The following is a 17,646-nucleotide window of genomic DNA, read 5'->3' as shown; positions in this document are numbered from 1 at the left end:
CTATGATTTACTCCTTTTCTGTTTTTGTATTACAAATGATGTGTGACAAGAACAACTATTGATAGGACTCCAGATAAGCTTGAGTTTCATTCTTCTTGGAGACCAAAAAGAGAAAATGTTAATGTGGTGTTAGTTAACTGTCCCTTATCAGCAGTTAATGTTCACATAGTACTAGGTGCAGGAAGCAGGCATAAACCAGAACTGAATATAGTAAAATCTGAAATTCAGATTGGAATCTATATTGCAAGAATGGGCTGGACACCAACATCTGTGGTATACTGTTATTGCTGTAAAGAACTCTATAGTATCTAGTGAGCTCCTGAATGTGAAATGATCATGGTGAAGGTAAACCTCAAAGGTGGTCAAATATGGTAATCATATGATTTTGTAGACTTTATGCCTCAGGATTTATAGTGGTGGAAGTCTGCAGAGAAAACCTGGAGAATATTGTGGCTAAATTTTCTGAATATGTTGTGATGGGGAAGAGTTCAGCTTATGGGCTATAGAGTGTGAAAGTCGCTTGATTAAAACGGGTGCCAGAAAAAGGGATTTATGCAAAACTGTTCACAGTTTATTTTCTGAAAATTATCTCGACTAATTAGAGAACCAACTAATGAAGGTGACAGCTTAGATCTCCTAGTAACTAAGAGTGTCAAACTTTTTGATTCAATTAATGCAGGGGCGCAGATCGGTGACCATAAGGCTGTTACAGCATCAGTGACTACAGTTATTAAAATGAATGATTTAAGTGAAATCAAAGCATTGTTGGGAAACAAAGCAGAATGAAGCCTAAATGAGAATAAGATGAGCAATACTAGAAGCATTGAAGTAATTCAAAAGTGAAATGTAATGACAGCATGTAAGAAGTAATGTCTGTAGTGGTCAAAGTTTTAGGCAATTAAAATATGTTAAACTGCTGCTGAGTGCAGCATTCACATATTAAGTAAAAGGGGTCGCAGTATCTTAAATTGCACTTGCAGATGTCCTTTGCAAATTGTGTAAAAGAATAAGGAGCTCCAGGTGCAAGAATGTAAGGAGATTAGTCATAAATATTTATTTTTAGAAATAAAAGTGCTTTTGGATCATGGTTATTCAAATACAATTTACAAATTACTTTTACTCATGAAAAAGGAGACAGTAATTTACTCATTATCAATTACAAGATTCTCGGGGTCATTACCAGAGTGTTTAAATGATGGTTGCTATGTGACAAACAGAACTGGCAGGCAGTCTTTGATGAGAGTACTGTCATGCATTTTTGTCAGGCGATGGTCGGGCTGTTTTTAGTGTGACAGAAGATGCACTGCAGATGGCTGGTGACATGTCTGTGTAGTGGCATGGAGTCAATGGGCAAGGTGTGTCTGGCACTGATGTACCACATTGTCGATGCGACAGAAGACACTCTTCAGCCAAGTGTCATCTCTCGACTCTCGGCAGGAAGCATCCCCTTTTCCATCAGGATGACAAGTGTCCTCTTTCCTGTCTTTCTAACAAGTCCTCTCCAGAGCAATCTATTTGCATTTTCCAGTGCTATCACACTGGGCATGGCCATACATCTCACTGGATAGCTTATGTTCCTCTTCTGGTCAATCAAATTATTGCTCACCATTCTTGTTAAACATTGTGTACAGCCTGTGATTCCCATGGCTGGATGACCTCATGTGCTATGTTGTGGCTGAAATTTCTTCACTGGGCACACAGGATGTTGCCAGTTAAGAATGGATGTCCTCTCGCCTCTCGACTCATCCGTCACTTCCCCTTGCAGCTGCAAACATTTCATTGCAGTCCATCTTGAGAATTCATTGGTTATTGTTATAACTTCAAGTTGAACAAATACATTTCAAGGACAACGCAATACTTGAAAGTCACAGATCTAGTAAACAGAGTAAGACGTGTGTCACTTTAACAGTCAAATCATCACTGAGTCCGACTCTAGTGACCGCTGGCCAGCTGGCCACTTAGGTGGCGCTGCTGCTGCATGGCTGGCAGACAGCGCCGCATGTAGAGGACGCGCATAACTGCACGGCGGCACTTTGAAAGATCAGCGAGTCACAACACTTTTCCCCCCTTTGAAGTTCTTGCACAGGTCTTGATGGAGGTGGCCTGTAGGTTGCTAATGTTCATAGGTGTTGTTTGACTGGCCGTAAAGTCTCAAGGAGGAGGCTTCCCGTACGGACGGAAGTGTCCCTGATGATAACGGGTCGAGATGACAGGAGCCATGGGGGTCGAATCTGCTGGGGCCCCGTGCACCAATCTGCCCGTTGCGGCAAGTCCGGTTGTTATAACAGGACACATGGGTGATGTGTCTGTGTCCGTAGGAGAAGGAGGCGAGTAGAGTTGCTCCAACAGATGGTGGTCATCTGGTTCCTGCATGAGCATGTCTCCTGTTGGCGTCAGTTCTTGTGCTGGCACCGCTATGATGGTGAGAGGACTGTGTTGTGAGTAATGAGAGATTCCAGGATCCCGAGCATCAGGTAGAGCCGAAGGTGGTGTAGCGGCATCCAGAACAGGCGTTGCCGGCACACAAGGCCGAAGCTGGTCCGAATGATGCACTGCAACTCCCGTGTCCATCTGGAAGGCCGCAGAAGATGAAGTAGCGTGTGGGGCTGTCGGCCATGTAAGAACTCAGCCGGGCTGTGGTCACCCATGGGGGTGAAATGGTAAGAAGCCAGATATTGGAGAAGCGCATCATCAGCAGCAGAAGAAGTCAGGAGTTTCCTCATCTGAGCCTTAAATGTGCAGACCAGTCGTTCAGCCTCACCGTTTGACTGAGGGTGGAACGGAGGGGCCGTGACATGCATGACGCCGTGATGGGCACAAAAATCCACAAAATCGGAAGAGGCAAATTGCGGACCATTATCAGTAACAAGAGTAGAGGGAAGGCCTTCTAAAGAGAAAATGCGAGCTAGAGCATTGGTGGTTGCCACGGTGGTAGCCGACGTGCAATGGACAATCAAAGAAAAGTTTGAGTAGGCGTCAATAACAAGAAGCCAGTAAGTATCTAAAAAAGATCCTGCGAAGTCAGCATGAATACACTCCCATGGCTTCTCAGGCAAAGGCCACGGTGACAAAGATGACTTTGGGGCGGCGACCTGTGACGCACAAGGGCAGCAGGCAGTGACCATGTGTGTGATTTCAGAATCGATGCCGGGCCAGTACACATGACGGTGCGCCAGAGATTTTGTGCGAGACACAGCCCAGTGTCCTTGGTGAAGGAGGCGCAAGACCGAAGCATGCAAAGATGCAGGTACTACAACACGCGGTGAAGCATTTTCGGTGGAAATGAGGATAACACCATCCCTAGCCGTGAGGCGGTAACGCAAAGCGTAGTAGTTCCACAACGGAACAGAAGTCTTAGCGGGCGGACGATCTGGCCAACCCTTCTGAATGCAGCGTAAAACCCGGGAGAGGGTAGGGTCAGAACCCGTAGCAGCCGCCAGCCGGTCCCCGGTGATGGGGAACCCGTCCACAACCCGCTGCTCGGCAACATCCAGGTGGAAACACAAAAGTTCGTCCCTATCGAATGCCAGATCAGGACCCATGGGAAGGTGAGACAGTGCATCAGCATTCGCGTGTTGAGCCGTTGGCCGGAAATGAATCTGATAATTGAAACAAGACAAGTAAAGAGCCCAACGCTGGAGGCAGTGTGCAGCCTTGTTGGGAAGTGACGTTGATGGATTGAACAAGGAAACAAGTGGTTTGTGATCCATAACAAGATGAAATTTGGATCTATAGAGAAAAACACCAACTTATGAAGAGCATAAATAATGGCCAAAGCTTCTTTTTCAATTTGAGAATACTTTTGTTGGGCATCCGTGAGCATTTTGGAGGCATAAGCAATGGCTTTTTCAGAACTGTCAGAAAAACGGTGCGCAAGGACTGCACCAATCCCGTATTGAGAGGCGTCCGTGGCAAGAACAAGATGTTGGCCAGGTCGATAAGTAGCCAGCACGGGGCCTGTTTCAGCATAGTCTTCAATGTCTGGAAAGCCGCATCGCATGACGCGGACCAGTGAAAAGGCACATTTTTATGCAACAGGCAATGCAATGGCTGAGCCACTGAAGCAGCAGACGGTAAAAACCTGTGATAGTATGCTATTTTCCCCAAGAAGGCCTGCAGTTCCTTAACAGATGTAGGGTGAGGAAGGGCATCGATCGCTGTGACAGTTTGCTGAAGCGGACGAATACCATCCCGAGAGAGTTGAAACCCCAAGTACATGATAGATGCCTGAAAAAATTTTGATTTCTGAAGATTATACTTAAGACCGGCAGTCTGTAAGACATGAAAAAGTATGCAGAGATTCTGAAGATGTTCTTCAGTGGTGGAGCCAGTGACAACAATGTCGTCTATGTAATTTATACACCCAGGGACAGTGAGCAATAATTGTTCCAAGAATTGCTGAAAGAGAGCAGGGGTGCTGGCAACCCCAAATGGCAATCGTTGGTATTGATAGAGGCCGAAAGGTGTGTTAAGGACCAGAAACTGCTGGGAAGCAGTGCCGAGAGGAAGTTGATGATAAGCTTCTGACAGGTCAGGTTCAGAAAAATACTGACCTCCAGCAAGTTTAGTGAACAATTCTTCAGGTCAAGGCATAGGGTAAGTGTCGGTAAGGCATTGAGCATTTACAGTGGCCTTGAAATCGCCACAGAGACGAATATCACCATTTGGCTTAGCAACGACAATGACAGGAGAGGACCACTCACTGGAAGTGACAGGAAGCAAGACCCCTGAAGCAGTGAGACGATCCAGCTCCCGTTCGACCTGATCACAAAGGGCCACAGGAATGGGCCGAGCCCGAAAAAACTTAGGCCGAGCAGTGGGTTAGAGAGTGATATGAGCTTCAAAGTCGTTTGCACGACCTAACCCAGGAGAAAAAAGGGACGAAAATGTCGTCGACAAGGAATACAATTGAGCATAAGGAATAGCATCAGAGACGATATTGCCAGAGTCATCTATGGAGAACCCAAAAACGTGAAAGGCATCAAAACCAAAAAGGTTCTCCACATTACCATGGTCGACCACAAATATGGGAACAATGTGAACGACAGATTTGTAAGATACCTCAGCATCAAATTGTCCCAAGAGAGAAATCTTCTGTTTATTGTATGTCCGTAATTGCCTAGTGACAGGTGACAGGATTGGAGAACCCAACTGAAGATACGTCTGAGAACTGATGATAGTGGCAGCAGAACCAGTATCCACCTGCATGCGAACATCTCGACCAAGCATTTGGACAGTGAGGAATAACTTCCCTGAAAGGGAAGAAGTACAATTGACAGACAACACAGAATCAGAATCAGCGCCATGTTCATGAACATCATGTATGGACATGGATTTGCAAACGGATGACACATGACCCTTTTTTTTGCATTTGTGACACACGGCCCAACGTTGTGGACAATCCTCTCGTGAGTGTTGTGTAAAACACCGCGGACATGAAGGAAGTTGCGGTGGGTTTTGCTGCAGTTTCTTAGAGATTTGTTTACAGTTAGGCCGAGGCTGCACTTGGGAGCGTACTGCGGCCATGTCGGCCAGCAAGGACATGCCACACACTTCGTCAACAGCGCACAGAGGTTGTATTTCCCCGACGTCACCCCATGCCTCTATTTGCACTCCAGCAGCACGAGAAATTTCAAAAGACTGAGCAATGGATAGGACTTCATCTAGAGTCTGATTTGCCAACTGAAGGGCACATTGCCTAACTTCTTTGTCGGGCCCCGACCGGATAATAGCATCTCGTACCATGGAATCGGTGTAGGATTCTTTGTGAACGTCAGTAACAAATTGACACTTTCTACTGAGGCCGTGAAGTTCAGCAGCCCAAGCACGATAGGATCGATTTGGTTGTTTTTGACAACGATAATAGGCAACACGAGAGCCTACCACATGCGTATGCTTTTGAAAATAAACGGACAGAAGTGAGCACATCTCAGCAAAGGACAAAGATGCAGGATCGTTTAAAGGAGCCAATTGCGACAACAACCGATACATTTGAGGTGAAATCCATGAAAGGAACAGAGACTTACATGTTTGGTCGTCCGCGATATAAAATGCCAAGAAGTGCTGTCGAAGACGTTTTTTGTAATCAGACCAGTCTTCCACTGTCTCGTCATAAGGAGGAAAAGGAGGTAGAGACAACGACGAGAGATGCCGCGCATTGGATGTCGCGACGAAATCACGAATCGCATTTGTGAGAAGCGTTTACTGTTCTATGTGACCTTGCAAAAGTTGCTCTAAAATAGCCATGGAAACACGTGGGTCAACGATGAAAAAGAAAAATTCACTACCTCGTCGCCAATTGTTGTAACTTCAAGTTGAACAAATATATTTCAAGGACAACGCAATACATGAAAGTCACAGATCTAGTAAGACGTGTGTCACTTTAACAGTCAAATCATCACTGAGTCCGAGTGTAGCGACGGCTGGCTGGCTGGCCGCTGAGGTGGTGCTGCTGCTGCATGGCTGGCAGACAGCGCCGCATGTAGAGGACGCGCGTAACTGCGCGGCGGCACTTTGAAAGATCATCGAGTCACAACAGTTATACTATTCTGTCCACTATACTGTCAGCAGGAGGGCAAACATGGGTGATAAAAGGAAGGCATGCATAGCAAGCAAGTGTTCTTTCCCTTAGCAAACTGTATATCATCCATTTCACATTGACTTCCCATGTCCTGTGCAGGCATCCAGTTGTCTCCTCTATCCCTTCATCTGAAAACATGTCCCTTTTCTCCTGTCTTTCAAGGTCTTTGAGTCTGCACCCATTTTATACTTCTCAACTTTAGAGTACCGGATGCGAGGCATCAGGATTTCTTACTTTCAGGACATACAGTGCTGGCTGGTGGGATGAGGCGGCCTGCAGCATCACTCGGCCCCAGGCATGTGTCTTTTATAAGTGGTGGCAGGCCCTGGAGGCATTGATTGTGTCTCAGTAGTGGGATGTCGAAATGTGCATGCATCATGAGTCATTAAGCATCAAAATCCTCTGTACAGTCACTCGTCGATCATACTGGCACCAAAACAGAGGATGACAGAGAGAGGGCTAAAATACTGAATTCATGATTATGTTCATGTAAAAGAAATTAGTTGTATGCAAATTGCTCACAAATTTGTGAGTGAAACAACTGGATAATCCACTGTTCAGTTTTTTCCTTCTTCTTCCAGTACAAGGTTGGGACAGAATGAATTTGGCTGTGGGTGTCATTGGTGATATTTTCGTCAATTGGATCTGAATGTCAAATTTTCTAGTGGAGGTCATCACTATAAAATCTGCTTAAATGACCAGAAATTGGAGGATAACGAGAAGAAAATTGTGACTTATAATAATCATCTTCTTTAATGTAATAATGTAAATGTATATGAATTTTTGATGTGAATGATGTATTTCATTTTCAGTATTTCTCTTCTTTGAGGATAGAAGTTCATTGTGCTCTTATTGCACTAGCTGTTGGGCTAATGAGCATTAAAGGAGTCTCAAACATGGAACACCAGAGAGGCATCAGAGGTAAATGTGATTCTTGCAATTATTCCTACTTTAGTTTTTTTCTTAACCAACTTTAGTGTGTGCAGGATTGCAATAACAGAGAATAAATTAGAATTAAGGTACAAACATAAAGTACAATGGGAGCTGTATTGAAGGTAATACTCCGAGAGGCTGAAAAAGAAAAAAAACAGAATAAGAAGAAGTAACGTGTAATGAGTTACTGTAATTTAAGCCAAGGTGCATTGAAAAGGTACAGTTTGGAGAACCAATTTTTGTCCGTAACATGGTAAGGAAAATTGTAGCAGAACTAGGGGCAAAGGAGACAACTCATTGAATAGCAGAAGCACAAGAGTAGAGGCACAAGGAAGCATGAAGACTTTGTTAGCTTTCAAATGAGTCCTTTAATGAGCTAGAGTACACACACATAAACACACAGCAGCTACATTATGCCAAGTGAACACACAACACTGAAACTGCAGTTCAGCAGATACATCACTAGCAAAGTAGAAGCTGACTTGTTGACCCATTAGGTAACAAATGCCACCGAGTGCCCTGGAGTGTAGTTTTGTGACCATGGTCTCATTTCATATAACTAGGAGTACTCACAGGAGAGAGCAATCACATCCATGAGAAACTAAAGCCAGACAGGTTTGTTATCTGTTCTTCACAACCTTTTTGTAATAGGCAGCAGAATGCAACACAATTGTCTCGATCCTTGCAAACAATAACAGGCTGCATAATATCAATCCAAATTGTCTCCTTTAGGATATCTGCTATTCACATAGGCTCGTGATATTTTGTTGAGGAGACACACCATTGAAGGTGTATAAATGCATTGGTTGGAGGAGAGTTTGCAGATATGGATGCACAGAATCAAGCCGTATTTAGTTTTCTGGCAATTTGCAACTTAGGTTTGTTTGTGAAGGTGAAAGTGTTTTTCTATGGAGAAAGGGTGTGAAATTACTCCACATTTACTTATAAAGTATTCTCATATTGGGGTAGTGAACCTGATAGTGTGGTCAGTAATGAGCATGTAGGATATACAGACCTTCATGTGATTCAGATTGTTTTTAACACTTCAAAGGTATACAGACAAGAGTCTCTGGCCCTTTGTTCTGCTCTAAACTGGTACCGTAGAGCTAAATTGAATCACACCAGGTGGTAGTACAAATCTCTGCCATGGCTGGAATCAGCTAGCATCACTGATTCTTTATATTGTATTATTGATGCATACTTTTCAAAAACTAGTAGGATTGATAACATTTATATATGTTCCCCTGCTATTGTTTACATTTTATTTATATTAATGTATTGTACATGTTCTTTACAGTAACCTACACTTTACACCACTGTAGTACAACAATCAGGTTCAACTTTCCAGTGTAAATTAGTTGTATTGTTCTTAGCAGCTACTGCACTGCTAAGAAAAGCTGTTCAAAATGATGGCCACCAATCTCAGTGTATGCCCATCATCAGCATATCATATTCTGCTGGCCTGTTTCAAAATTATATTGTGAATAACATCACAGGCAGCAACACTCCTGTCAACTAAGTACCTACCTGTATCCACTGGGGTCTCAAATAAATGATATTAGAATTCTATATAGTAAATGAAAAAGTGTTGTGCCAAGATGGCTGTGAACTTCCTCACTGACATGAGGTAGTTCTTTATTGTGCTGGAACCAAATCCTCTCACAGACAACTAAAGATATATCTTGTGACAACTCAGCTAAAACATTTTGCAATAACTGACTGACATTACTATACAAGCAATGATGTGGAAAACAAGGTTCAATAAGATGGTTGTATACAATGTCGTAGACATTTACAATAAAGTGTGCTTGGTGATGTGATAGAATTATCTGCATATACATCCATACACTGCAAACCACTGTGAGGTGTTTGGCAGAGGATGCTTCCCATAGTATCACACGTTAAGGTTTCCTTCCATTTCATTTGCGTCTGGAGCTCATAAAGAATGATTATTTAATTTCCCTTGTGCATGCTGTAATTAGTCTAATCTTGTCTTTGGAGTCCTCATGGGAATGGTACATAGAGGGCTTTTGTATAGCCCTAGATTCCTCACTTAAAAGTGGGTACTGAAATTTTGTAAGTAGATTTTGTGCACAATAGTTGGTGTCAGTCTTCAAGCATCTTTCCAGTCAGGTTTTTCATCATTTCTGTGATGCTCTTCCATGAGTCAATGAAACCAATTACCATTAAGCACTGCCCTTCTTTATACATGTTCATTACCCCTTGTATGACCTGATTGGTGTGGTTGCCACATACTTGAGCAGTATTCTAGGATGAGATGTATGAATATTTTGTAAGCAATCTCCTTTGTATACTTTTTCCCAATATCCTACCAGTGAATAAAAGTTTTCCACTTGCATTGCTTTTCCTCTGGTTGAGTCTGTGTGATAATTCCATCATAACTTCCACTTTTTTACATCTAGATGTTTGTATGGGTTGACTGATTCCAGTTGTGACTCGCTAATATCCTAGTCATGGAATACTTATGTTTCTACATTTTGTAAAGAACAAGGTTGTGCAGTAGTTAGCATATTGGGCTCTCATTTGGGAGGATGGTGGTTCAAATCTGCCTCCAACTGTCCAGATTAAGGTTTTCTGTAATTTCCCTATATCAGTTCAGGCAAATACCAAAATGATTCCTTTGGAAGGGCGCAGTTGATGTCCTTCTCTATTCTTAACAAAAATAATCCAAGCTTGTGCTCCATCTGTAATGACCTTGCTGTCGATGGGACTTTAAACCCCAATCTTCTTTCCTTGTTTTTTCTACATTTTGTGAAGTGCACTATTTTACATTTCTGAACATTTAAAGCAAGTTGTTTATCTTAGCACAACTATGAAATTTTAGAAGATCTGACTGAATATTTGTGCAGTTTTTTTCTAGATAACTTCATTATCTGCAAAAAATCTAATGTTGCTGTTAATATTGTTTGCTAGGTCATCAGTATACAACATGAACAACAAGTGTCCCAACGTACTTCCATCACACATGAACAAAGTTACTTCTGTATCTCCATCCAAGATAGCATGCTGCATTCTCCTTACCAAGAAATTACCAGTATAATCACAAATTTCATTTGACATCCCATAGGATTTTACTTATGTTAATAAGTGTTGATATGGTTCATAGTCACACTTTTTGACAGCCAAAAAATATTCCATCTTTTCTGCTGCCTTGGTCCATCTCTTTCAGGATGACATCTGAGTAAAGTCAAACTTGCATTAGGCATGATAGATGTTTTTGGAATTCCTGCTCATTAGCTTGGAGGAGGCCATTCTGTTTATGATATCTCATTTGGTTTGAGCTCAGAATGTTATAATATTATATGACATGTTAGGGTTCTGTTGATCCCATACATGGCTATTCCTGCTGTTTGTAATACCATTGTGAGTAAATGAAGTCTCAGCCATAAATAGACCAAAGTAGAGGAAATGTGTCTACACAACAAGCTGCTGAAGTAACCACTGGCATCATTGGATTTATGTAGTAAAGTCTGTCTATCTTGTGATGGGATCCTATGCAAAATGTATCAGCACTCTTCATCAAACTCAGCCACTGTGTGACCAACAGAATACAGTTTTGGCAAAATGTCTAAACAAAACATAGCAAGAGGAATTTCCAAATGTAAACAATAAAGGTTACTAAGTGATCAGTGTAAGCTTACCAACCTAACACTTATGGAATGTCCTCCTGCTATTAATGTATTTGTTGAACATGTTAAATAAAGTGTACCACACTCCAGCAATAGATTTTAGATGTCATAATGTTATTTGCACACAACATTCCTTATGTGATGATCAGCTTTGTAATATGCAAGAGTCTCCAAATTCGAACCAGATATTAAGTTACACCAATTAGCACCATATCACCAAATTCTCTGGTGGTAGACTAACACATTACTTTATGCGACTGTACTGAATATTACATGATGTTTATGTTTTCTCTCCCAGGCACTGACTTAGTAACTGTGCATTCTAATAGCTTGGTGTGTACTGATAGTTACAAATTGACTGTTGGGTATTGGGTGACTACATGATATTAATGTAATGATTGCTGAACATGAACTAAGACTTTGTGTGCGGCTCCTATTTATAGGCATGCATAATACAGGAATCACAAAATGGTAAAATAATGGTTATTACATGTTAAATAATAACATAAAAAGCAGAAAGATTAAAAGAGATAAAGATACAATAGTGCCATATATTTGTTAAACTAATAGCTGTATAATTAGGAAATTGCCAAAGTAGCAGTACTGTTTTGTGGGAGAGCAATATTAACAAAAAGGGGATTCCCTTAATTTTCTAGTAAAATCTTGAGGAAGTGAGATTTTCTGATTTGAATAATCAGCAAACTAATAAGTTATTTTAATGTAAACAGGCACTTTTGGAATCAGAGAAATCAAAGCTATGGAACTGTGGTACTGAATTTTGAAAAGAAATACAAGGGCATTCAAAAAGAAATGAGCCAGAGTCTGGAATGTACAAAACAGGTGACAGGAGGGTAATATTGTGGCATGTGTAATGAGGTGTGGTTCCAACGAGAGCATGGAAGTTCACAGCCCATTGCTAAAGTGCATGCGTGTATGTCACGCGACTGTGCATCATTGGTGACTATGCATCAATCGTCCAACGCTGCCAGTCGCATTGCAAACAGTGACATGGAGGCGTCAACAGAAGAGCAAAGAGGTGTTATTCGTTTTCTGACAGCGGAAGGAGTAGGAGGGACAGACATTCATCGACGAATGTCACAAGTGTACAATGGCACAATGGCACAAGCGCGTCAGGGAGGGAAGGATGTTGTTAGCCATTGATGCACAGTCTGGAGCACCACACTGCATTACTGATGACATCATCCAGCTGGTGAATGCACTCATTACCCAGGACTGCCGAGTGACAGTGAAAGCCATAGCCACCATGGTCGGATTGAGCATCGAAAGTGTTCACACCATCATGATGGAATGACTGCACATGTGGAAATTGTGTGCCCAATGGGTGCCCCACAGTCTTCAACCACACCAGGAACCATGTCGAATGGCCCACTTCTTGCTCATCTCCAGTGCTATGCTTGGGATGGGAATGTGTTCCTGGCACGAGTGGTTGCTGGAGATTAGTCATGGTTCATCACTTCGAACCAGAATCAAAACGACAAAGGCTCCAGTGGAAGCATCCAGTGTCACCACCACCACCAAAAACAGCCAAGGCCATCCTCACAAGTGCAGGAAAGGTTATGCTGATGTTCTTCTTTGACCAAGATGGCCCTCTTCTGATTCACTTCCTGCAGCATGGGACAACAGTGAATGCCCAGTGTTACTCACAAACCTTGATCATGCTTCGCCAAGCGATCAAAACGACCAGGCAATATCACCCGTGGGGTCATTCTGCTCCACGACAATGCAAAGCCTCATATGACCAACACAGTTGCGGCTCTCCTGCAGAAATTCAAATGGGAGGTTCGCAGCCACCCTCCATACAGTTTGCACCTCTCTCCCAGTGATTATGCCATTTTTGATTCCCTTAAAAAGGCTCTGAGGGGGCAAACAATTCGCCTCGGACGATGACGTCCAACTGTGTGCGGAACTGGTTAACATTGCAGACCCGGGAATTTACGAGACAACCATTCACCACCTTGTGTCACAGTGGGACAAGTGTCTCAACAGCCAGGGTCAATACTTCTAACATACAGGTACTGGCTTCTGTAATTATGCCTCTGGCTCGTTTCTTTTTGAATGCCCCTTATACATTTTAAGAGTGGAAAATTCTGGAACATGAAAATTTTGAATACTGATGTCTTTTGAAAGATGAAGTTTTAGGAAAAAGGTAAGACATTTCTTGGAAAGAGGAGAATGAAGACCTTCAAATGAACTGTATCAGTTTAGAAAGAAATGACTATTTGCTCATAGAAAATTTCACCTTCATCACATTTGCATGTATAATTAATCACTAATATTCCTTTAATGAAAATGTTTCCATTAGAGTCAAGTGTACTGTTATTATCAGTCTGGTGAATAATAAATTTTAATGAAATACAGCATGTATAAGAAATTAGCTATTTTGTGTAACTGTCGTATATCTACTACTAATGAACATATGTCAAACAGGGAAAAAATAATATTGGTGTCAGGGGTGGTATAAGAACAAGTAAGGTGGTTCCACCTTGCTCTCTTAAAAGTGGTGGAGGATCCTGAGATTGGGCATTTACACATCACCTAAGGAAGACAAGTAAATGTCTAAGTCCAGGCGGAACAAGAAATTTAGCTGACTAAATATTTCGTACATTACTTCTGAACAACAGTGTTGAGGGAGTTGTATATTCTTAATTTGGTCTTCCAGTCCCTAAGTACCCTATCTCAAATGTTTAGCAGGGCACCCTTTATAACACACTGTTTAGTTTTTGGAAACTTGCACTAAATCATGTTGTATAAGCACATTGAATTCATACCTCACATATCGATAGTAGTGCCATTCATGTGGACCAGCAGGTGAGACAAAACACCACCTGTATTCAGGGAGAATAGGTTTAAACTTCTTGCATAGTCATCCTAAATAATGTCTTCATGATTTGCCAAAATCACTTTTACTGTATCGATTTATTCAATAAGGTGATGGTCAGCAACTTAATCTCTTTTCTTGTTTGCAACTGGATTAGTACTTGGGCTTCTAATAAACCCAGTGTCAGTATGACATGAAGCCCCAAATTTTCTTCTGTTCTTTGATTCACAGTTGCTACATACTATGCAAATAATTTAAGAGTAAAGGCAACAATTCACCAGATACTAAAAGCTTGGAGGTGTTGTCGACAGGCGCACAAACAAGACAGTAAACTTCACTAGCTTTTGAATCAATCCTTTTTTGAGCTAGATTAAAATTATTTATGTTTGTGAGTACACGCTATGTCAGAAGACAGCATGCATTATTGCTTCACCAGTTTTCGAGTTATTTTGCTACTGCAGTCATCTTAAATATATAGATTGGAATTGCAATACACATCACTTTATGGAGTAAATAATACTATATTTGAAAGTAGATGCTCTTATCTTTCATCTAAGAGTAAATTGAAAGCTTAATTTATGTTGATTAGCCTATCTTATCTGCACCTTAATTGTTTTGACCAATGTGTGTGCACCTGTGGTATCATATATGCGACTCATGATGTAAGGGGATGAGCGTGGAAGTTCCATCCAAAAATTCGACTGAAGGAGCTGTAAGTTTTGCAGAGAAGTTAATGCGAATAATTTGACTGAGGACAGCTGCATGTAAAGGTGGAATGCTAACAGTTCAGTTGTCTATTTAGCACCTTTTTATTTCCTCAGTTTTTTCTGTAGTTATTTCTACTTTATTTGAATCCAAACATTGCTCGTGGTTCTTTATTTGTTTTGTCATTATTTGTAATGTTTTACTAAACCATTGTCGTGGGCATGTACTAACTACTCACAAGTTCATATCTTGATTTTTATATTTCATTATTGCTGCTTGTTTTAAAGGCTCTGTCCCTGTCTTGTTGATATGTTCATTTTTGCAGCATTTGGGATGTTTTTTGTTTTGGCTTCCTTAATGTCTTTCCCATAATCTACTCACATATACATAAATGAAAACTAGTACACTCTTGCCCTATGTGAAATATAAACAACGGTTGAGGTGACAGTTCAGCTCTCTACCTTTGTACACAGTCAAGCACAGTAGCTGACACATACAAGGGATGCACAAAAATATGAAGAAACCCCAAAAACACAATGCATTACAATGCCTACACACACACACACACACACACACACACACACACACACACACACACACTTCTATCTACGGTAGATCATAAAGGCTCAATAACATTGAGATCTGATGGTGACTATAGTTCCCAGGGAAGGTGTGGCAGTTTGGCCTTGTGCTAAAAAAACCAGTCCCAGACAATGTGAGGTGTGCAAACAGGTGCCCTATCATCTTTGAACACAGCATCACCATTGGAGAGCAAACATTATACCATGAGGTGGACCTGATCAGCCAAAATGGTCACAGAATCCTTACAGAGTAGCCATGGGGCCCATGGAGTACCACAACATGGCTGCCCAAATCATTTCTGAACCCCTTCCATGCATTACTCTGGGAATGTAAACTCGACAAGACTCATTGGGCTGAATGACTTTCTTCTGTTGCTCCGTAGCTCAGGTTTTATGACTTCAGCACCATATTTTCCTGTTACAGGCATTTGCATCAGGGATGAGTGGTCAAACACTTACATCCTGATTGGTGTTTCAACAGGTATTTTATCGAAGATTTATACTGGATACAGGGAAAGTGAAAAAACATCATCTCCTGTGTCACAAACACTTTGGCCTACCTTGGTTCCGAAAACATCCACCATATGACATGTTTGAATGCACTGAGCTCTGACATAATGCACTCACAATTACACAGAACACTGTTCTAACCATGATCGACACTTGCAATATATTGAGGACATTGCACAGATGCCATTTGTGGTCAAATACAACAGTGCAACCTGCTGACTTGGCTAGCATTTGCATTTATGTTCAAGTTTGCATTTCTCACAGTTTTTCTGTATTTTTGCCCACCCCTGTAGAAACTAGGAGATTATTGTTTAGCATTACAAAATTATTTTTTTGAACCATGACTTAAAATTTCCATCACCGTAATTGAACTGTGTTAAAGAGTAGTACAATATTTTATCACAAACAGACATATATTGTTGACTGTGGTTAACATTATAAATATTGTAATCTGTGGTTAAGTGAATGTAATTTTCCTGTTTCAGTCAACAATGACATCTTTCACAACTTCAGCACAATAATTTAGTACTTGTACATATTACTTTTATTTTATATAGCATTCAACATTGTTATATAATTTCTCTTTTGTTGCAAATTTATAAATTGGAAATGACAGGACTTTCGCAAAGCTTCACAATAATTTGACACAACAGTTTAACAAAAACTCTTACAAATTGTCTCCTTCTGTATATTATATTATCATTATTAATTGCATTATCATATTTTATGTGAGTTTAGGCGAATACAGCAACATACCCATGGAACAGTTAATGATGTGGATAGATACACATGCATCTGAGTCTGCAGTGTTTGCTGGCCCCATGTCAGTGATGGCAAATGTTGCGCTATCAACAAAGAGACCTATTGTGAATCATCCACATTATGAGGATATAGAAGCCAGGTCTGTTGTTCAGCTCTTCAGTATTAACTAAATGGCATTAGGTAGATAATAGGAAGATGTAATTTGTATTGGCATGAGTGACTGTTGTAGCTCTGTCATCAGATGTAGATTTTCTATATACATTCTATTGTTTAATGTGTTATATGTTAATGGCTTGATTACCTGTAGACCAGATTCAGATTATTCAGATTCTTTATTAGCCATTGACCACATGTAGCAGAACGGGCTTTACATTGTTAATTACTATTTTTCCTTGACCATTGCCCTTCTGTGTAACAGTTGCTTTTTGGTGATATTAATGCAGGTCAGTAATTAGGGCACTACATTATATTGCAGACACTATAATGTGGCAGTCATTGTTAGTATAACCAAACAAGAACTTATAACACCCAAGGGGAGAGGTTGGTTGGTTGGTTGGTTGGTTGGTTTGGGGAAGGAGACCAGACAGCGTGGTCATCGGTCTCATCGGATTAGGGAAGGATGGGGAAGGAAGTCGGCCGTGCCCATTCAGAGGAACCATCCCGGCATTTGCCTGGAGTGATTTAGGGAAATCATGGAAAACCTAAATCAGGACAGCCGGACGCGGGATTGAGCCGTCGTCCTCCCGAATGCGAGCAAGGGGAGAGGAGTGGAGTGGGGGAACAAGCCCTCTAGCAGCAGGGCTGGCAGTTTACACCTGCATTCTATGCTCCTACGAAATCAGAACTGAAGTAATGGTTGTAAAGATCACCGATCTCTTCTCATGTTGTTAGGGTCATCCTCAAATCCCATCAAAGACCCAGATTAGTCTCTTCACTCATTTCAAAATAAAATAAGAAACAAAAACAACAAGGAATGCAAAACACAACACAAAGCAAAGCGGAAGACACAAAGCATTCAGTAAAGGCTGCGGCACAGTTGTTAGCTGAGGCAGGCAGTGTCATAAACATGGTAATTCTGTCTTGACC

At 41.4% G+C, this 17,646-nt stretch overlaps 1 protein-coding gene across 1 annotated transcript in view; it reads left to right on the top strand.

Annotated features, from left to right (window-relative positions):
• LOC124555372 (probable C-mannosyltransferase DPY19L1) overlaps positions 1–17,646 on the top strand; it is a 222,190-nt gene that overhangs the window by 199,919 nt on the left and 4,625 nt on the right. Inside the window, exons 11-12 of the mRNA XM_047129261.1 lie at positions 7,393–7,501; positions 16,537–16,699. Of these exons, the coding sequence (XP_046985217.1) occupies positions 7,393–7,501; positions 16,537–16,699 (272 nt within the window). The remainder of the gene's footprint in view (positions 1–7,392; positions 7,502–16,536; positions 16,700–17,646) is intronic.

This window comes from Schistocerca americana, chromosome X (assembly GCF_021461395.2).
Source record: "Schistocerca americana isolate TAMUIC-IGC-003095 chromosome X, iqSchAmer2.1, whole genome shotgun sequence".
NCBI classification, from domain to species: domain Eukaryota; kingdom Metazoa; phylum Arthropoda; class Insecta; order Orthoptera; family Acrididae; genus Schistocerca; species Schistocerca americana.
Note: the sequence above shows the minus strand (reverse complement) of the source record. Positions and strands in the feature narration are given on the sequence as shown.